Source organism: Aphis gossypii, unplaced genomic scaffold (genome assembly GCF_020184175.1).
Source record: "Aphis gossypii isolate Hap1 unplaced genomic scaffold, ASM2018417v2 Contig00990, whole genome shotgun sequence".
NCBI classification, from domain to species: domain Eukaryota; kingdom Metazoa; phylum Arthropoda; class Insecta; order Hemiptera; family Aphididae; genus Aphis; species Aphis gossypii.
In genome coordinates this window covers 1-24,695 of record NW_026083400.1, presented here as the reverse complement: position 1 = coordinate 24,695, position 24,695 = coordinate 1, and the positions used below count along the sequence as shown (strand labels likewise).

General features: G+C 21.8%; 1 protein-coding gene across 1 annotated transcript; it reads right to left on the bottom strand.

The window, feature by feature from the left end:
* Nucleotides 1-9,558: 9,558 nt before the first annotated feature.
* LOC126555671 (uncharacterized) lies at nt 9,559-16,345 on the bottom strand (the record flags this gene model as incomplete). The annotated part of the gene is made up of 11 exons (XM_050210570.1): nt 15,672-16,345; nt 14,610-14,816; nt 14,010-14,275; nt 13,505-13,640; nt 12,092-12,260; nt 11,024-11,136; nt 10,761-10,961; nt 10,267-10,454; nt 10,049-10,193; nt 9,674-9,886; nt 9,559-9,615 (listed from the first exon to the last, which is right to left on the bottom strand). Coding segments are annotated over exons 1-11 (1,800 nt in total), but the record flags the coding sequence as incomplete, so codon positions are not given.
* Between the last annotated feature and the right edge of the window lie 8,350 nt (nt 16,346-24,695).

The following is a 24,695-nucleotide window of genomic DNA, read 5'->3' as shown; positions in this document are numbered from 1 at the left end:
TTACAATTTGAAAATAAAATATTTGTTAAAATAAGAATTGATAAATTATTTTATCTATTAATTTTATTTTAAGTTTAATTAATATTTCTTCTTAGTATCTACCTATAATATATTTGATCTGCTTTTAGTTAAAATAATTTAGGATTTTGTTAATTTTATCATTATTAATTTAACGCATATAATATAATATATTGTTGAATTAACAAAATTAAAATTATTTCAACAAAATGGTTAATATTAAACTAAAATATACTTAGTTGAATAATATTAAATAATAGAACAAAAGAAAATTTATGATTTAAAAAAAGTAAGTATTATCAATCAAATTAACAATCAACTAATTTTATAATTACTTTAATGGATTTAAAAATGTAACTGATTGCATGTTTATTTAAATATATATTTCATAGATACCTAAATACCTGTAATCCACTATGTAGATATTCTATTTACTCGCTTAGACCACTTATATATAATCCCAAACCCACAAACATACCATTTTTCAGTTAAAGCGAACAAATAACCAATGATATTATATTTCAATGAATTTGTTTATTAATAATTAACAGTCAAATTTATTTATAAAAATAATAACGATAATAGGTAGGAACTTATATAAGTATAATTAAAGATTTATAATATAAATAAATAAAAATTTATAGATAAATTGTTATATAATATTAAATAATTGGAGGACACATTTCTAATAAATACAAATAATTATATACAAATCAAACAATTTATATATATGTTATATCTATTAAAGATATACAATTTATAATGTTATGTAATAACAGTTAATACATTAAATAAATATTAAAATATAAGTATATGTAAACATTATTAAGTATTGTGTAATAATATTATTTTATACAAATAAACTACATTCAAATTATAAATTATGAAATATAATATAATGTAACTACATTAAAAAATAAAATAGATGTAAATACGTATAACATAATTTTTAAGCACATTAATTCAATATGTTAGCTAAACAATTCAAACATTAAAAACAAGAACAATTTAGAAGCAAACATTTGTTTAGGTTTGAAAAATGTACCAACAATTAGTATTCATGGTCGGATAGGGCTTTCAAACTGTGTCATTTTTTTTAAAAGGACTTAAATTTCTAATGCTGTTTCATTAATTATAATGATAGCGTTTTGTGAATCTTTGATCCCACATTTTACATAAGACTTGTTTCCGTTACGTCTCTTGTTACTTTCCTTGATGAAGGAATTAGCACACTGTGTAACAAGTACATTATTATCAGATATTTGGAATTTGAAAATACAGTAATTTAATAAATGATTATCCGAATGGTATGTGCAATCCAATATATAAAATTTACTGACTACAGTGAACAATAATTGTACCATAGTATACCGTATAGTAGGTACTTATTTTATAATTTTAAAATGACATCCGTTATTAATTACTAAATTATGAAGAAGGTACCTTCTACATACTATAGTACTATAAAGTATATAATACTGGTTTTATTTATTAAATTGTGAATTTGTATAGACACATCTACTTAAAAAAAAAAAAAATCATGATAATTTAACAAGCACCTCGCATCCATTATATATTATGATAATGTTTGTTTTAATGAGTATCTGAAAATGACTGAATACTTAAATTTGTAGTTATGTTCCAATAAAATAAAATAAATAATTTTTTTTTAAACTCTAATTTGTGGAGTAATTACTATTGAATAAATTTGGTGTAGTTTTTAATTTTTCTAAAATGATTTTACTTCCATAATCTTTTACACGTTCATATTGTGTCTTAGACACTTCTTCAAATGATGTTATAAAACAACTGTTGCAATTGTTGCTAATATATTTACATCTAATGAACCAACTACTGTAAATAAAGTGTTATCCATATTTTAAGAGGATTATGGTTATACCTTTCAATTTTCAAAAATTCTACTTAACTTTTACAAGGTTAACAGAAAAAGAGAATTTTTATTAACATAGTAATGAGTCTGTTAACAAAGTTACTGCAAATACATTTGGTATTTACTAGTTTTAAAACTTGAGTTATTCTCAATAACTTATGATTATATATAATAATTCAATAAATAACTTTTTTCCTTAAATGGCAAAAAATACCACCAGTGTGGTATTGAGTATGTTTACAATTGAGTAATCCTCAGTGATAATTCTTGTTTTTTTTCCTATTTGGCTAGTAACTAGTAAGTTTTTCTTTGCTTGAATTCATATTAAACAAACTAGGCATTAATAACCATATAATTATCAAATAATACAATTATTTAATTTTCTTATTAAATAACTGGTATACTATGCAGCATAAATAATTATATATTGTAGTATATATTTATTAATTGTGTCATGACTAAAGTTAAGATATTAATATTAAAATATACAAGTATATTATGCAATACTTATACACATTATTGAATTTACATTAGTCCCAATATCCATTTAGCTAAAGCAAAAAGTTACCGTACAGAGAAAGACCTGCCATTGAAACTTCTTCTTTGCTGACATCATCACCAAGTAGTGATAATGATAACTACAACGCCAATCAAACATTACCAAACGTATCTCTATCATTAAATATACCCTTATCCAATCCTACACCTAATTCTATTGTACAAATGCATAATTGTAGCATTAATCTGAAATTATTTTTAATTCATTTAACAACTAATAATATAAAAACGGTAGAGTGCATACCACAGTAGCATAAATATTAATTAGTTAATAACAAGTAATAATTTTATTTATTTTAATTGAAACTATAAAAAATTGATCATTTATAATTGTAGTGTAAATCTAATATCAGTTTTTGAACATTATATTAATACTCAATAAAAAAAAAAGTAAAATTTTATATTTAAATTTGTGTAAACGTCCCTAGTTCAGTTTGAATTAGCTTATATCAAATTAAATATTCAATACTAACAGTTGTAACAATAACAAATTGATTATTTATAATTGTAGTGAAATTCTTATATAACATTTTGACCATTTTTATAATATTCAATTTTATTCAAGTAAAATCTTATTATAAATATGGGTGTAAACATCCCTAGTTCAGTTTGAATTAGCTTATATCAAATTACATTTTCATGTTTAACAGTTGAAATGATAACAAATTGATCATTTATAATTGTAGTGTAATTGATATATAACATTATCAACATTAATTTAATATTCAATGTTATTAAATAAAATCTTATTATTTATATAGGTGTAAACGTCCCTAGTTCATTTTGAATTAGCTTATATCAAATTAAATATTCAATACTAACAGTTGTAACAATAACAAATTGATTATTTATAATTGTAGTGTAATTCAAATATCAGTTTTTGAACATTATATTAATATTTATTGTAAAAAAAAGTAAAATCTTAATATTTATATGGTTGTAAACGTCTGTAGATCAGATTGAATTAGCTTTTTTCAAATTCGATATTCAATGCTAACAGTTGTAACTATAACAAATTGTTCATTTATAATTGTAGTGTACATCTAATATATTATTTTAAACAGTAATAAAATATTTAATGTAAAAAAAAGTAAAATCCTATCATAAATATGGATGTAAACATCCCTAGTTCAGTTTGAATTAGCTTATATCAAATTACATTTTCATGTTTAACAGTTGAAATGATAACAAATTGATCATTTAGAATTGTAGTGTAATTGAAATATAACATTATCAACATTACTATAATATTCAATGTAATTAAAGTAAAACCTTATTATTTATATGGTTGTATATGTCATAAGTTCAGTTTGAATTAGCTTTATTCAAATTAAATATTCAATTCTAACAGTTGTAACTATAACAAATTGATCATTCATCATTGTAGTGTAATTCTAATATAACTTTTTGACCATTATTATAATATTTAATGAAAAAAAATATAATTTGGTTGTTAATATTTATGTAAATATACCAACTTCTGTTTAATTTTGTTAATAAAAAGTAATATTTTCATTATTTTTAATTGAAACTATAACAAATTGATCATTTATAATTGTAGTGTAAATGAAATATAACATTATCAACATTAATATAATATTCAATGTTATTAAAGTAAAACCTTAAAATTAATATGGGTAAAAATCTCCCTAGTTAAGTTTATTTAGCTTATATCAAATTAAATTTTCATGTTTACAGTTGAAATGATAACAAATGGATCATTTATAATTGTAGTGTACTTGAAATTGAACATTATTAACATTACTATAATATTCAATGTAATTAAAGTTATATCTTATTATTTTTATGGGTTTAAACGTTCCTAGTTCAGATTGTATTAGCTTTTATCAAATTAAATATTCAATGCTAACAGTTTAAATGATAACAAATTGATCATTGATAATTGTATTGTAAATCTAATATAATATTTTGAACATTATTTTAATACTTATAGTAAAAAAAAGTAAAATCTTATATTAATATGGGTGTAAACGTCCCTAGTTCAGTTTGAATTAGCATATATCAAATTACATTTTCATGTTTAACAGTTGAAATGATAACAAATTGATCATTTAGTATTGTAGTGTAATTGAAATATAACATTATCAACATTAATATAATATTCAATGTTATTAAAGTGAAATCTTATATTTATATGGGTGTAAACGTCCCTAGTTCAGTTTGAATAAGCTTATATCAAATTAAATATTCAATGCTAACAGTTGTAACTATAACAAATTGATCATTTATTATTGTATTGTAAATCTAATATATTATTTTGAACAGTAATAAAATATTTAATGTAAAAAAAAGTAAAATCTTATATTTATATGGGTGTAAACGTCCCTAGTTCAGTTTGAATTAGCTTATATCAAATTACATTTTCATGTTTAACAGTTCAAATGATAACAAATTGATCATTTATAATTGTAGTGTACTTGAAATATCACATTATTAACATTAATATAATATTCAATGTTATTAAAGTTAAATCTTATTATTTATATGGGTGTAATAGTACCTAATTCAGAAGAAATTAGCAAATATTATCAATTCAAATATTCTTTAACAGTTGTAACTATAACAAATTGATCATATACAATTATAGTGTAATTGATTTATAACACTATTAACATTACTATAATATTCAATGTAATTAAAGTAAAATCTTATTATTTATATGGTTGTATACGTCATAAGTTCAGTTTGAATTAGCTTATATCAAATTAAATATTCAATGCTAACAGTTGTAACAATAACAAATTGATCATTTATAATTGTATTGTAAATCTAATATAATATTTTGAACATTATTTTAATACTTATAGTAAAAAATAGTAAAATCTTATATTAATATGGGTGTAAACGTCCCGAGTTCAGTTTGAATTAGCATATATCAAATTACATTTTCATGTTTAACAGTTGAAATGATAACAAATTGATCATTTATAATTGTAGTGTAATTGAAATATATTATTATCAACATTAATATAATATTCAATGTTATTAAAGTTAAATCTTATTATTTATATGTGTGTAATAGTCCCTAATTCAGAATGAATTAGCTATTATCAAATTAAATATTCAATTCTAACAGTTGTAAATATAACAAATTGATCATTTAAAATTGTAGTGTAATTGAAACATAACATTGTAAACATTTCTATAATATTCAATGTAATTAAAGTAAAATTATTTATATGGTTGTATACGTCATAAGTTCAGTTTGAATTAGGTTTTATCAAATTACATTTTCATGTTTTACACTTGAAATGATTACAAATTGATCATATATAATTGTAGTGTAATTCATATATCAGTTTTTGAACATTATATTAATATTTATTGTAAAAAAAAGTAAAATCTTAATATTTATTTGGGTGTAATTGAAATATAACATTGTCAACATTAATATCATATTCAATGTTATTAAAGAAAAATCTTATTATTAATATTGGTGTAAATCTCCCTAGTTAAGTTTGATTTAGCTTATATCAAATTACATTTTCATGTTTAACAGTTGAAATGATAACAAATTGATCATTTATAATTGTAGTGTAATTCAAATATCAGTTTTTGAACATTATATTAATATTTATTGTAAAAAAAAGTAAAATCTTATTATTTATATGGGTGTAATAGTCCCTAATTCAAATTGAATTAGCTATTATCAAATTAAATATTCAATTCTAACAGTTGTAACTATTACAAATTGATCATTTATAATTGTAGTGTAATTGAAATATAACATTGTAAACATTTCTATAATATTCAATGTAATTAAAGTAAAATCTTATATTTAAATTTGTGTAAATGTCCCTAGTTCAGTTTGAATTAGCTTATATCAAATTTCATTTTCATGTTTAACAGTTGAAATGTTAACAAATTTATCATTGATAATTGTAGTGTAATTGAAATTTAACATTATTAACATTTCTATAATATTCAATGTAATTAAAGTAAAATCTTATTAATTTTATGGGTTTAAACGTCCCTAGTTCAGTTTGAATTATGTTTTATCAATTGAAATATTCAATGCTAACAGTTGTAATTATAACAAATTGATCATTTATAATTGTAGTGAAATTCTAATATAACATTTTGACCATTATTATAATATTTAATGTAAAAAAAGTATAATTTGGTTGTTAATATTTATGTAAATATACCAACTTCTGTTTAATTTTGTTAATAAAAAGTAATATTTTCATTTTTTTTAATTGAAACTATAACAAATTTATCATTTATAATTGTAGTGAAATTCTAATATAACATTTTGACCATTTTTATAATATTCAATGTAATTAAAGTAAAATCTTATTATTAATATGGGTGTAAATGTCCGTAGTTAAGTTTGAATTAGCTTATATAAAATTACATTTTCATGTTCAACAGTTGAAATGATAACAAATTGATCATTTATAATTGTAGTGAAATTCTAATATAACATTTTGACCATTTTTATAATATTCAATGTAATTAAAGTAAAATCTTATTATTAATATGGGTGTAAATGTCCATACTTCAGATTAAATAAGCTTTTATCAAATTGAATTTTCTGTTCTAACAGTTGTAACTATAACAAATTGATCATATATAGTTGTATTGTAATTCTAATATAATATTTTGTACATTATTTAATACTTATTGTAAAAATAAGTAAAATCTTATTATTTATATGGTTGTAAACTTCCCTGGTTCAGATTGAATTAGGTTTTTTCAAATTAAATATTCAATTCTAACAGTTGTAAGTATAACAAATTGATCATTTATAATTGTAGTGTAATTCAATATAACGTTTTTGACTATTATTATAATATTTAATGTAAAAAAAGTATAATTGGGTTGTTAATATTTATGTAAATATACCTACTTCTTTCTAATTTTGTTAATAAAAAGTTATTTATATTTTCATTTTTTTTAATTGAAGGTATAACAAATTGATCATTTATAATAGTAGTGTAAATGAAATATAACATTATCAACATTTATTTAATATTCAATGTTATTTAAGTAAAATCTTATTATTTATATGGGTGTAAATGTTCATAGTTAAGTTTGATTTAGCTTATATCAAATTACATTTTCATGTTTAACAGTTGAAATGATAACAAATTTATCATTTATAATTGTAGTGTAATTCAAATATCAGTTTTTGAACATTATATTAATATTTATTGTATAAAAAAGTAAAATCTTAATATTTATATGGTTGTAAACTTCCCTGGTTCAGATTGAATTAGGTTTTTTCAAATTAAATATTCAATTCTAACAGTTGTAAGTATAACAAATTGATCATTTATAATTGTAGTGAAATTATTTTATAACATTTTGACCATTTTTATAATATTCAATGTAATTAAAGTAAAATCTTATTATTAATGTGGGCGTAAACGTCCCTAGTTCAGATTGAATTAGCTTTTTTCAAATTAAATATTCAATTCTAACAGTTGTAATTAAAAAAAATTGATCATTTATAATTGTAGTGTAATTGATATATAATATTTTTAATATTACTATAATATTCAATGTAATTTAAGTAAAATCTTATATTTCTATGGGTGTAAAAGTCTCTAGTTCAGTTTGAATTTGCTTATATCAAATTAAATATTCAATGCTAACAGTTGTAATAATAACAAATTGATCATATATAAATCTATTGTAATTCTAATATAATATTTTGTACATTATTTTAATACTTATTGTAAAAATAAGTAAAATATTGCTATTTATATGGATGTAAACAACCCTAGTTCAGTTTGAATTAGCTTATATCAAATTAAATTTTCATGTTTAACAGTTGAAATGATAACAAATTGATTATTTATAATTGTAGTGTAAATCTAATATCAGTTTTTGAACATTATATTAATATTTATTGTATAAAAAAGTAAAATCTTATTATTTATTTGGGTGTAATAGTCCCTAATTCAGTTTGAATTAGCTTTTTTCAAATTTAATATTCAATTCTAACAGTTGTAACTATAACAAATTGATCAATCATCATTGTAGTGTAATTCTAAAATAACTTTTTGACCATTATTATAATATTTAATGTAAAAAAAGTATAATCTGGTTGTTAATTTTTATGTAAATGTACCTACTTCTTTTTAATTTTGTTAATAAAAAGTAATATTTTACATCTAATATATTATTTTGAACAGTAATAAAATATTTAATGTAAAAAAAAGTAAAATCCTATCATAAATATGAATGTAAACATCCCTAGTTCAGTTTGAATTAGCTTATATCAAATTACATTTTCATGTTAACAGTTGAAATGATAACAAATTGATCATTTAGAATTGTGGTGTAATTGAAATATAACATTATCAACATTAATATAATATTCAATGTTAATTCAGTAAAATCTTATTGTTTATATATATGTAAATGTACCAACTTCACTTTAATTTTGTTAATAAAACCTTAGGTTTTCACTGATGAACTAAAATTTAGTATGTCCCACATATGTAAGAGGAAGACATTTCATGCAGTCGCTAAGGTCTCTATAAAATTTTAAGAACTAATAATACCAGTTACAATACCTTATATTTTGCATAGTATATAGAAATATATATACATACATACATAAAAACACATTCAACAAATCGGTTCTATGTGATAATATTAGTACTTTTAATTTTTATAATAATTTGTACTTAATTACACTTCAAATGGCAATTTTACATTAAAATATAATTTAAAATTAAACTAATTGTATCTGGTAAACGAAGAACTTTTTGTTTTCTTGTTGCTTTACTTTTCTCTTTTTAAACTAACGTCCATTGTTTTCCTTGCATTACTCAACAATTATTCTTCCAATTTATTCTGGATTTGTGTTATTTGATTCATGATCACTTCAAAACTAAAAGTAACATTGAAAATGAATAAAATAATGCTTTTATATTAGAAAATATAAGAATTGTTTTCTGGTTATAGCCAAAAAGACAAAAATATAATGATAACCCACAACTCATTTAAAAATTATTAATGGGTTTAAAATAATTATTTTATTCAATATCAAAATAATTAACCTGTATAGAAATAAAATAATAAAAAATTGTATAACTTACCATTTTTGTTATATTAATTTTGTTGTGTTCAGTATTCAAAAATAATGTGACATTCATTTTTTGAGAATCATCCTGTTAAAAAATTAAATTTAATTAAAGTTCATTAACACTTTGTTTATTTAAAAATTACTTCAAAATGTGGGTGATGAAACTGTGCTTCCAGCACATGATCATCAGTCATTTCAGCAAAAGATTCACTTATCTCTCGTGGATAATTCAATTCGCTAAAATTGTACAAACCACAATGTACTGCTGGAATAGGGTATGCTCCAAATCGTGATGCTAAAAGTCTTACATTTGTTTTTGATACTACTTTGATTGTTCCATAATCAACATATAATAACTAAAAAATAATGAAAATAACTATAAAATAATTGAATTTATGATCTATGGTTTAAAGTTAGCTAAATGAGCTTCCTATATAAATATTAACTTGCAAACTAAAACAAATTGTTATCAACTTATAGATTAATATTAACTATAAACGTATAAAAATCTTAGTTACTTTCACATTTTCTTCATCAACAATATTTAAAACCATAGCCCTGTGCCACAGATTAGAATCTTCATAGCATGAGGCACATGGCAATTCTGGAAGAATAAGCCTTGGTATAACTTGGTATTTTTCTTCATTTTTTTCGTAGTACTCTCTATAACAATATATAAGTTACAAAGCTATAAAAAAAACAACATAACTACAAATCAATGAAATAATAAACCAACTGCAATGTGTCCATGAATTTATTCAGATTATTGACTTCTGCTTCTAATTGAATATAAAATGAACTTGGGTTGTACACTTCAGAAACTATGACTTTTGCTACCTTTTGATCGTTCAACTTAATTTTAGAATACCTAAATTTCCCATTGCAGATGTCCTTTCCAGTGTAATGCAATAAAAAATCATCAGCCTGTTCATAATACAAAACAATTTAGCAAAGCTTCAAATTATATTTTTATGATTACAACACGGATTAAATACATTTAAAATCAATTTATTGAAATTTATTTAAGTTAAAAATATTGATTAAAATGATTCAAACATCATTTAAAATAAAAATTGAATTATTATTTTCAATATTTTTCATAATTGTTATACAAAACATAAAAATTATTGGAAAATCAAAAGATTTACTTTTTTTATGAAAATATAACACAAAACATAATAATATGTAGGTACCTATTATCTTAAAAGGTAAAGCTGTTTTATTACATACCATTAATAATACAATGGAACTGTTATCTTGGTGGTTTATTACATCTACATTTTTATTTTTCAAACATTCTGCATAGGCAAAAGGATCTATTGTAAACAGCTGATTATTTTCTATTTCAACCATTTTGTCTAAAGATTCAAACATGTGTTTTTCAGAAGAATAGCCATACTTTAATGGTTCATAAGCTCGGCCATATTCTGCCTAAAAATATATAAAACTAAAATATTTGTTGTAAATAAAAACTATTTAATTTAATATATTACACAGTATAAAGACATCAATTCATTGAATTTCACACCATTCCGATGCTTATTAAAGAAATGAGAAAGATTATACAATATAGTCTTCGGAATATTTTTATAATACAGTGATGGATCTGAAAACATGACAAAAAAATTGTTTATTAACATATTTATTTTAATTTATATTATTTTACATCAGAGGTGGCTTGAACATAATTTTTAAACACGCAGTATTATATTACAATGAAAAAATTTTGACGCATCATTAGATAGTTAAGTTTGTTGGATAGTCAATTAAGATGAGATACAATTAAATTAACATTTTAAACTGTTACATAATATGTACTTTGTATATCTTGTATATTATACTTAGATAATAATGATGAAAGTTAATTAATAGGATACAATAACTTTACTGGTTAGTTGGATTACACTAAAAAATAGCCATAAAAATAAATATCTACTATATTTATTATGTAACTATTATAATGATATTAAAAAAAAAAAATGTAATTGTAGAGTTTGACACTAAGTCTAATATCGATATAACACTGTCAAAATATTGTCCTTTGGATCATTGAAGCCCAGGAAATACATACAATTCAACATGATGCTGCCTATAATTTCAGACAAAATTTAAAATATTACTCATAAATACAAAACGAGACATGTCTGAAAGTATATGACTAGGGCACAGAGGACCTAGCAAATGCACACACATATATAAATATATATATTCATTTGGTAAGTCATAGAACATTGAAAGTAAAATACAAGTTTATTTCATCATCTTTTTCTTAAGTTACACAAGAAATTTTACTTTTTTAAATTATGTATTTTTATGGTTTCTAGTGTAATTTTGCCAGTATAGAGTTTTAAATGTTATTTATAGGTATAATTTTTTTATAAATAATAAAGAAAATAAACAATACATTTCCAATTAAGTATACAAATAAGCGAATGAAATCATGTTTTGATTTTTAATATCAGGTATATTTATCGTTAGCTATAACCAACAACATTGAACGGCTAATATTATATTTTAATTACATAAAATATACACACTTCCCACACATTAACCATACTAACCTTCTAAGATATCTTCTAGTTCACTTCGTCTATCAGCTTCGAATAGAACACAATTATTCTCATCATCATCAGTTACTTTCACATAAAATATAGATGGTAATTTGTATGCCATATCTCTGATACTTCTGAATCCATATTTAAAAAAATCAATATGAATGTTATATTCATTCTGTAAAATAATTAACCAATAGATTATTCTTTGAATGTATTTATTAATCGTTAAATTTAATGAAATTAATTTCAAAGCAAAAATAAATATCTATTAATGATACAAAATATGTAGGTATCTATTTATATATATAAATTTTAACTAGCAAAGAAATGTATATGACATGTTTAAATAGAACCATTTTCTAATAAATAAAATACAAACAATTAAGTAACCATTAGCCATTTCCTCAAGTTTAATAATCAATGAAATATGTGCTATAAGAAACATCCAAAAAGACTTTCAATTACACAATAAAACCGGCCAACTTCATACAGTCCTAGTTGATGGATTTAGTATAGATGATCATTCCAATGAAACAACGAATAGAAATTTGATATGGATAAATAATTATTAAATATTACCCATAACCTACATTTAATACAATATGTATTTAGTCCATCTTTGGAATGAGCAGTACACAGAAAAATGGTTCATGATTCTAACCTTGTTAAAAATCCCATTAATATATTATATTCTCACAATATAGGTACCATTAAATAGAGTACAATTCAAGAAATGGCTCAAGTAGACATGGCGTACGACAGAGACTATAAAAATAGAAACTATAAAGTCTTACCTAAACAATATTGAATCCTAAGAGAATATATTGTATACTTCTACAATAAAAAAATGAAAAGCTACCAGAATATCTAAACATGACATGGACAAAACGTTTGCTTTTAAAGCAAAACTTTAATTAGGATTACCCTTAATCGCTTAATAAAAATAAGTTAGCATCTCACGAGGAGCTGTAGCAGATGTACTTTTCTTAAACAGCCTCGGCTCACTATGTCACAGAATACTGTGGTAAGGAAGCTCCCATAGCAAGTTGTGAGATGTCCAACTCAGGTACACCATGCATAATGCATATAATGTAGGGTATGCAAAATGAATGAATGAGAAAAAACCAGTATGCATTAGAACATAAAATGTGAATGGGCCCACTAAGAAAACAATATAATAGTGATATGGAATACATTTTCAAAGTAACCCTGGAGGCAATTATCTGGCTGGACTCTTCAGATAATGATATTTAATGTAACATGATGTTTAAATCTTATAATATTTATTCACATCAGTAAAAATAATTTACTTTATCTTATATCTAATACTAAAGTAATTTTAACTATTACAAAATGTCTTTATATTTCTTATGAACAAATAATAACGAAAAATTACTTAATCATTAATCAAATACTTACATAAAAAGCGTTTATAAAGTCGATACACAGTATACCATCTTTGTGTTTACTTAAAATTTGGCACATTTTAACTTTTATTGTATCCGATATCCTATTAGAGTAATACATTTCATAGGATTGTGTTGATTTTGCAGAACTGAAATAAAAAAAAAAAAGAAAATCAGAATAATTATATAATATTTAGAGAAAGATAGGGTTATCTAATAAAACGGTTTTAATAAGCACATGTTATTTCCGAGTTATATCTATATGAATTTATAAATAACACATGGTACGTTATTTAACGTAAAAAAATCTTGAATTCATAAAAACTAATATTTTCGAAAATAAATTATATTTTATTGAGTTTTTAATTATTGCAAAATAGCATTTTGGGATAAAAATTTTAATTTTTGCTATTTTTTATCAATATAATTTTTAATACCCTATCCACAAAAAAAAAAAAAAATAAATAAATAAATAAATATAATAATCAAAATCATATCCACGAGCATTGGTAGCATACCTTGGAGTACTATTTTCATACCTAGGAGTGTTATATTCACGTGTAGTAGAAATGGTATAGTCATTTCTTTGATTATCAAGATTGTTAACACAAAATTTATAATTGGCAGATTTCGGCAAGTGATTATTTCTACTTCTTAAAGTAGAAATATTTTTTTTAGGACGCTGCTTTTTTGTTTTTTGATTTACGACAAGTTCTCTGAGATGTGAAGTTTTTTCATCAACAATAAGTGTTACGAATGAGTTCATGTTTGGGTTTTGCGGTATCTAAAATAAAATAATGTACACTATAGTTAATTCAACATCGAATAAAATATTCTATATACCATGGAGTAGTAAGATTAAAAGCTGTATTTAATGCATAATAATTTTTTATAGCAATCAGCGTCATTTTTCATGATTTACTACCCTTAGCAACCAGATAATTAGATCTAAATACAACTATTTTGTGTAAATACAGAAATGCCCTCAAAGTTAAATAAACAAATTAACTATGATTATTTTTTGTACAAATTTATTGAATGCAGTTACCTAAAATAAGCTCTGACAATCATCTAAAAAAGTATTGCAATTTCTTAATAAAATATTTTTTTCAACTTACTCTAAGAACATCAGACATATTTTCTAGTAACTCATAAATAGTCTTGAATCCCAAATGCTCAAATGATAAATTACAACCTTCAAAATCAGAGTAGTCAGTTGATATTTGCGATATTGTCACTTTACCCGGAGAGCTTGTTAAAACACTCCGTATAACCATCTTCAAGTAATTTAAATCTGGTTGTCCCATGGTGCATATATTAAACACCTATACAAAACAATATAATTATAATCATTATTATATTTCTAATTTTTGTACTGCAGATAAAATGTATTTTAAAATTTGTAAGTTTAAGTTATTTTAAAATGTCATACATTTGTAACAATTATAAATAAAGGACAAATTAGATTAAACAAATGTCGAGTAATTTTGCTATGTAAATTTAAAATTATTAATAAAATTGTGAATTAACTTTAATTGATAAATTTAAGATGCTAATAAAATATAAGTTTAATAACGTTAAAATATCAGTTGAAAAATGTTAACGGTATTATCATAACCTAACACGAGTGTACGAACGGTTAAACGTCAACGCTGACGGGCGTCAACAAATTCGCAATAACGTACTAACTTAAAACGCCAACACAGACGGTTGTCAAGACAAATGCAAAAACACGTACGAAGCCAACGCAGGACTTCAACACAACTAGACCTCGAAAAACAAAAAGAGTCGGCATAAAAAGATGGCGACACTAAAAAACGCTGTTACAACTAACCTAACCTCCACAACACGGCGTTGTCAACATTGACAGCAATATAACATCTAAAACGATTATTTGCGCTAACTTATTTTGTAAAACCGCGTGAAAGCGTAATTGCAATATAATACCCGTAAAATATTTAACAATCTCATAAATCATATTGTCTTATCGTTATTCAGTTCCAATTAATCTAATGACCATTTTAATGACACACACACACACACACACACACAAACACAAACAATTTTGTATAAGCGTTTCTCTAGTCAGGAGTAAATAAGAATTACAATAAGCAAAAAAATATAATATAATTAAATGCAAATCATATTACCCTTAATGGTTGTGATAGTCTAATACTCACAATTGAATCCAAGCCTGGCCGCGGATAAGAGCTGTGTTGCGACAGTGAACATGTGAACAAATGAGTCGTCTGAATTTCTCTCAGGCCACAGCAGGCACAACGCATTAGTCATTGGCCACCGATGCGCGCGCAACAATACCAACGAGTGGGTGATGGTAAACACGGTAGTACATAACCTTACTTTTCACCATTACGGAGCTCAAAAATTACAACAATTTTAGTAATAAAAATAATTTATAGTAATTGTTTGTCACTTGTATCAAATAACATGAAATATGCCTTAATTTTAATTTATAAATCAATCGTAGGTTTAATTAATGAATTTATTGTGGAGGTGAAAAATAATATTATCAATTGACTTTATTTTTCGTTTTAGTGGTTAACCTGGTAAAACAGCGTAGTGGCGTAAGAAAAAAAACAAACAGTATGTCATACGAACAAAAAAAAAATAAATAAATAATTACAAATAATAATTTAATGTCAGTTTGTGTGCCAGTCTGTGCTAAAATTCATTAAATACACGAATACATTAAATACATTACATCACATGTTTATTTAAAACTTTTATTTCGTATATACGAAAATTTAAAAACAATAAAATATTAAATATTTATACCATTGGTTATGTTTTCGTTTGCACTCTACCTTTTTTATATTATTATTTGTTAATAAAAGTTTCAGATTAATGCTACAATTATGCATTGCTACATCAGAATTAGGTATAGGATTGAATAAGGGTGTATTTAATGGTAGAGATAGGATTGGCAATGTTTGGTTGGCATTTTATTTATCTTTATCACTACTTGATGATAAAAATAAGAAGATTCAATGGCAGCTCTTACTCTGTACGGTAACTCTTTGCTTTTGCTAAATGCATATTGGGCCCAAAGTAAATTCAATAAAGTGTATAAGTACTGCATAATATACTTGTTTATACTTATACTTATTATGTATAATTATTAGTTTTTAATCATTGATCATACATAAGAAAACCTAATTAAAACTTTTAATTTAAAAAAACATTTAATATTAAAAGTTTGTAATAAGTTCAAGCAATAATTAAATAATATCCACAAGCATTGGTATTATTCCTTGGAGTGCTATATTCATATCTGAAAGAAATTGAAGATTTTCATAATATTCAATGTAATTAAAGTAAAACCTTATTATTTATATGGGTGTAAACGTCCCTAGTTCAGTTTGAATTAGCTTTTATCAAATTAAATATTCAATTCTAACAGTTGTAACTATAACAAATTGATCATTTATAATTGTTGTGTAATTGAAATATAACATTGCAAACATTTCTATAATATTCAATGTAATTAAAGTAAAATCTTATATTATATGGGTGTAAATGTCCTAGTTAGTTTGAATTAGCTTTTATAAAATTACATTTTCATGTTCAACAGTTGAAATGATAACAAATTGATCATTTATAATTGTAGTGGAATTCTAATATAACATTTTGACCATTTTTATAATATTCAATGTAATTAAAGTAAAATCTTATTATTAGGTAATATGGGTGTAAATGTCCGTAGTTAAGTTTGAATTAGGTTTTATCAAATTACATTTTCTTGTTTTACAGTTGAAATGATAACAAATTGATCATTTATAATTGTAGTGTAAATCTAATATCAGTTATTGAACATTATATTAATACTAAATATAAAAAAAAGTAAAATCTTATATTTATATGGGTGTAAACGTCCCTAGTTCAGTTTGAATTAGCTTTTATCAAATCAAATATTCAATGCTTACAGTTGTAACTATAAAAAATTGATCATTTATAATTGTAGTGTAATTCAAATAAACATTTTGAAATTATATTAATTTTATTGTAAAAAAAAATAAAATCTTAATATTTATTTGGGTTTAAACGTCCCTAGTTCAGTTTGAATTAGCTTTTTTCATATTAATATTCATTCTAACAGTTGTAACTATAACAAATTGATCATTTATAATTGTAGTGTAAATGAATATAACATTATCAACATTAATATAATATCAATGTTATTAAAAAAAAATCTTAAAATTAATATGGTTAAAAATCTCCCTAGTTAAGTTTATTTAGCTTATATCAAATTAAATTTTCATGTTTAACAGTTGAAATGATAACAAATTTATCATTTATAATTGTAGTGTAATTGAAATATATTATTATTAACATTATATAATATTCAATGTAATTAAAGTTATTCTTATTATTTTTATGGGTAAATGTCCCTAGTTCAGATTGAGTTAGTTTTTATCAAATTCGATATTCAATGCTAACAGTTGTTACTATAACAAATTGTTCATTTATAATTGTAGTGTACATCTAATATATTATTTTGAACAGTTATAAAATATTAATGTAAAAAAAAGTCAAATCTTAATATTTAATTGGGAGTAAACGTCCCTAGTTCAGTTTGAATTAGCTTTTTTCAAATTAAGTATTCAATTCTAACAGTTGTAACTATAACAATTGATCATATAATTGTAGTGTAATTGATATATAACACTATAAACATTACTATAATATTCAATGTAATTAAAGTAAAATCTTATTATTTATATGGTTGTATACGTCATAAGTTCAGTTTGAATTAGGTTTTATCAAATCACATTAATTTCATGTTTACAGTTGAAATGATAACAAATTGAAAATTTATAATTGTAGTGAAATTCTAATATAACATTTTGACCATTTTTATAATATTCAATGTAATTAAAGTAAAATCTTATATTAATATGGGTGTAATGTCCATACTTCAGATTAATAAGCTTTTATCAAATTAAATTTTCAATTCTAACAGTTGTAACTATAACAAATTGATCATATATAATTGTATTGTAATTCTAATATAATATTTTGTACATTATTTAATACTTATTGTAAAAATAAGTAAAATCTTATTATTTATATGGATGTAAACAACCCTAGTTCAGTTTAAATTAGCTTATATCAAATTACATTTTCATGTTTAACAGTTGATATGATAACAAATTGATCATTTATAATTGTAGTGTAATTCAAATATCAGTTTTTGAACATTATATTAATATTTATTGTATAAAAAAGTAAAATCTTAATATTTATATGGTTGTAAACTTCCCTGGTTCAGATTGAATTAGGTTTTTTCAAATTAATATTCAATTCTACAGTTGGAATATAAAAAATTTATTATTTATAATTGTAGTGTAATCTAATATCAATTTTTGAACATTATTTTAATATTTATTGTAAAAAAAAGAATAATTTGGTTGTTAATATTTATGTAATATACCTACTTCTTTTTAATTTTGTTAATAAAAAGTAATATTTTCATTTTTTTTAATTGAAGCTATAACAAATTGATCATTTATAATTGTAGTGTAATTAAATATAACATTATCAACATTAATATAATATTCAATGTATTAAAGTAAAATCTTATCATTAATATGGGTGTAAATCTCTCTAGTTAAGTTTGATTTAGCTTATATCAAATTAATATTCAATGCTAATAGTCGTTACTATACCAAATTGTTCATTTATGATTGTAGTGTACATCTAATATATTATTTTGAACAGTAATAAAATATTTAATGTAAAAAAAAGTAAAATCCAATCATAATATGGATGTAAACATCCCTAGTTCAGATTGAGTTAGTTTTTATCAATTACATTTTCATGTTAACAGTTGAAATGATAACAAATTGATCATTTATAATTGTAGTGTAAATGAAATATAACATTATCAACATTAGTATAATATTCAATGTTATTAATGTAAAATCTTATTATTTATATGGTTGTAACGTCATAAGTTCAGTTTGAATTAGGTTTATCAATTACATTTTCATTTTACAGATGAATGATAACAAATTGATCATTTATAATTTAAGTGTAATTGAAATATAACATTGTAAAAATTTCTATAATATTCAATGTAATTAAAGTAAAATCTTATTATTAATATGGGTGTAAATGTCCATACTTCAGATTAAATAACCTTTTATCAAATTAAATATTCAATTCTAACAGTTGTAACTATAACAAATTGATCATTTATAATTGTAGTGTAATTGAAATATAACATTGTAAACATTTCTATAATATTCAATGTAATTAAGTAAAATCTTATTATTAATATGGGTGTAATCATAATTTCAGTTTGAATTAGGTTTTATCAAATTACATTTTCATGTTTACAGTTGAAATGATAACAAATTGATCATTTATAGTTTAAGTGTAATTGAAATATAACATTGTAAAAATTTCTATAATATTCAATGTAATTAAAGTAAAATCTTATTATTAATATGGATGTAAACATCCCTAGTTCAGATTGAGTTAGTTTTTATCAAATTAAATATTCAATTCTAACAGTTGTAACTATAACAAATTGATCATTTATAATTGTAGTGTATTGAAATATAACATTGTAAACATTTCTATAATATTCAATGTAATTAAAGTAAAATCTTATTATTAATATGGGTGTAATGTCCGTAGTTAGTTTGAATTAGCTTATATAAAATTACATTTTCATGTTAAACAGTTGAAATGATAACAAATTGAAAATTTATAATTGTAGTGAAATTCTAATATAACATTTTGACCATTTTTATAATATTCAATGTAATTAAAGTAAAATCTTATTATTAATATGGGTGTAAATGTCCATACTTCAGATTAAATAAGCTTTTATCAAATTAAATTTTCAATTCTAACAGTTGTAACTATAACAAATTGATCATATATAATTGTATTGTAATTCTAATATAATATTTTGTACATTATTTAATACTTATTGTAAAAATAAGTAAAATCTTATTATTTATATGGATGTAAACAACCCTAGTTCAGTTTAAATTAGCTTATATCAAATTACATTTTCATGTTTAACAGTTGATATGATAACAAATTGATCATTTATAATTGTAGTGTAATTCAAATATCAGTTTTTGAACATTATATTAATATTTATTGTATAAAAAAGTAAAATCTTAATATTTATATGGTTGTAAACTTCCCTGGTTCAGATTGAATTAGGTTTTTTCAAATTAAATATTCAATTCTAACAGTTGGAATTATAAAAAATTTATTATTTATAATTGTAGTGTAAATCTAATATCAATTTTTGAACATTATTTTAATATTTAGTAAAAAAAGAATAATTTGGTTGTTAATATTTATGTAAATACCTACTTCTTTTTAATTTTGTTAATAAAAAGTAATATTTTCATTTTTTTTATTGAAGCTATAACAAATTGATCATTTATAATTGTAGTGTAAATTAAATATAACATTATCAACATTAATATAATATCAATGTTATTAAAGTAAAATCTTATCATTAATATGGGTGTATCTCTCTAGTTAAGTTTGATTTAGCTTATATCAAATTAAATATTCAATTCTAATAGTCGTTACTATAAAAAATTGTTCATTTATGATTGTAGTGTACATCTAATATATTATTTTGAACAGTATAAAAATATTTAATGTAAAAAAAAGTAAAATCCAATCATAATATGGATGTAAACATCCCTAGTTCAGATTGAGTTAGTTTTTATCAAATTACATTTTCATTTTAACAGTTGAAATGATAACAAATTGATCATTTATAATTGTAGTGTAATGAAATATAACATTATCAACATTAGTATAATTTCAATGTTATTAAAGTAAAATCTTATTATTTATATGGTTGTATACGTCATAAGTTCAGTTTAAATTAGCTTATATCAAATTAAATTTTCATGTTTAACAGTTGAAATGATAACAAATTTATCATTATAATTGTAGTGTAATTCAATATCAGTTTTTGAACATTATATTAATATTTATTGTATAAAAAAGTAAAATCTTAATATTTATATGGTTGTAACTTCCCTGGTTCAGTTGAATTAGGTTTTTTCAAATTAAATATTCAATTCTAACAGTTGTAAGTATAACAAATTGATCATTTATAATTGTAGTGAAATTCTTTTATAACATTTTGACCATTTTTATAATATTCAATGTAATTAAAGTAAAATCTTATTATTAATATGGGTGTAAATGTCCATACTTCAGATTAAATAAGCATTTATCAAATTAAATTTCATTCTAACAGTTGTAACTATAACAAATTGATCATTCATCATTGTAGTGTAATTCTAATATAACTTTTTGACCATTATTATAATATTTAATGTAAAAAAAGTATAATTTAGTTGTTAATTTTATGTAAATATACCAACTTCTTTTTAATTTAGTTAAATAAATAATATTTTCATTTTTTTTAATTGAAACTATAACAAATTGATCATTTATAATTGTAGTGTAAATGAAATATAACATTATTAACATTACTATAATATTCAATGTAATTAAAGTAAAATCTTATTATTAATATGGGTGTAAATGTCCATACTTCAGATTAAATAACCTTTTATCAAATTAAATATTCAATTCAAATTGATCATTTATAATTGTACTCTAATTGATATATAACACTATTAACATTACTATAATATTCAATGTAATTAAAGTAAAACCTTATTATTTAATGGATGTAAACATCCCTAGTTCAGATTGAGTTAGTTTTTATCAAATTACATTTTCATGTTTAACAGTTGAAATGATAACAAATTGATCATTTAAAATTGTAGTGTAAATGAAATATAACATTATCAACATTAATATAATATTCAATGTTATTAAAGTTATATATTATTATTTTTATGGGTGTAAATGTCCCTAGTTAAGATTGAGTTAGTATTTATCAAATTCGATATTCAATGCTTACAGTTGTTACTATAACAAATTGTTCATTTATAATTGTAGTGTACATCTAATATATTATTTTGAACAGTTATAAAATATTTAATGTAAAAAAAAGTCAAATCTTAATATTTATTTGGGAGTAAACGTCCCTAGTTCAGTTTGAATTAGCTTTTTTCAAATTAAATATTCAATTCTAACAGTTGTAACTATAAAAAATTGATCATATATAATTGTAGTGTAATTGATATATAACACTATAAACATTACTATAATATTCAATGTAATTAAAGTAAAATCTTATTATTTATATGGTTGTATACGTCATAAGTTCAGTTTGAATTAGGTTTTATCAAATTACATTTTCATGTTTACAGTTGAAATGATAACAAATTGAAAATTTATAATTGTAGTGGAATTCTAATATAACATTTTGACCATTTTTATAATATTCAATGTAATTAAAGTAAAATCTTATTATTAATATGGGTGTAAATGTCCATACTTCAGATTAAATAAGCTTTTATCAAATTAAATTTTCAATTCTAACAGTTGTAACTATAACAAATTGATCATATATAATTGTATTGTAATTCTAATATAATATTTTGTACATTATTTAATACTTATTGTAAAAATAAGTAAAATCTTATTATTTATATGGGTGTAAATGTCCATAGTTAAGTTTGATTTAGCTTATATCAAATTACATTTTCATGTTTAACAGTTGATATGATAACAAATTGATCATTTATAATTGTAGTGTAATTCAAATATCAGTTTTTGAACATTATATTAATATTTATTGTATAAAAAAGTAAAATCTTAATATTTATATGGTTGTAAACTTCATTGGTTCAGATTGAATTAGGTTTTTTCAAATTAAATATTCAATTCTAACAGTTGTAAGTATAACAAATTGATCATTTATAATTGTATTGAAATTCTTTTATAACATTTTGACCATTTTTATAATATTCAATGTAATTAAAGTAATATCTTATTATTAATGTGGGTGTAAACGTCCCTAGTTCAGATTGAATTAGCTTATATCAAATTAAATATTCAATTCTAACAGTTGGAATTATAAAAAATTGATTATTTATAATTGTAGTGTAAATCTAATATCAATTTTTGAACATTATTTTAATATTTATTGTAAAAAAAAGTATAATTTGGTTGTTAATATTTATGTAAATATACCTACTTCTTTTTAATTTTGTTAATAAAAAGTAATATTTTCATTTTTTTTAATTGAAGCTATAACAAATTGATCATTTATAATTGTAGTGTAAATTAAATATAACATTATCAACATTAATATAATATTCAATGTTATTAAAGTAAAATCTTATCATTAATATGGGTGTAAATCTCCCTAGTTAAGTTTGATTTAGCTTATATCAAATTAAATATTCAATGCTAATAGTTGTTACTATACCAAATTGTTCATTTATAATTGTAGTGTACATCTAATATATTATTTTGAACAGTAATAAAATATTTAATGTAAAAAAAAGTAAAATCCAATCATAAATATGGATGTAAACATCCCTAGTTCAGATTGAGTTAGTTTTTATCAAATAACATTTTCATGTTTAACAGTTGAAATGATAACAAATTGATCATTTATAATTGTAGTGTATATGAAATATAACATTATCAACATTAATATAATATTCAATGTAATTAAAGTTATATCTTATTATTTTTATGGGTGTAAATGTCCCTAGTTCAGATTGAGTTAGTTTTTATCAAATTCGATATTCAATGCTAACAGTTGTAACTATAAAAAATTGATCATTTATAATTGTAGTGTAATTGAAATATAACATTGTAATCATTTCTATAATATTCCATGTAATTAAAGTAAAATCTTATTATTAATATGGGTGTAAATGTCCATACTTCAGATTAAATAACCTTTTATCAAATTAAATATTCAATTCTAACAGTTGTAACTATAACAAATTGATCATTTATAATTGTACTGTAATTGATATATAACACTATTAACATTACTATAATATTCAATGTAATTAAAGTAAAACCTTATTATTTATATGGTTGTATACGTCATAAGTTCAGTTTGAATTATTTTTTATCAAATTACATTTTCATGTTTTACAGTTGGAATTATAAAAAATTGATTATTTATAATTGTAGTGTAAATCTAATATCAGATTTTGAACATTATTTTAATATTTATTGTAAAAATAAGTGAAATCTTAATATTTATGTGGTTGTAAACGTCTGTAGAACAGATTGAATTAGCTTTTTTCAAA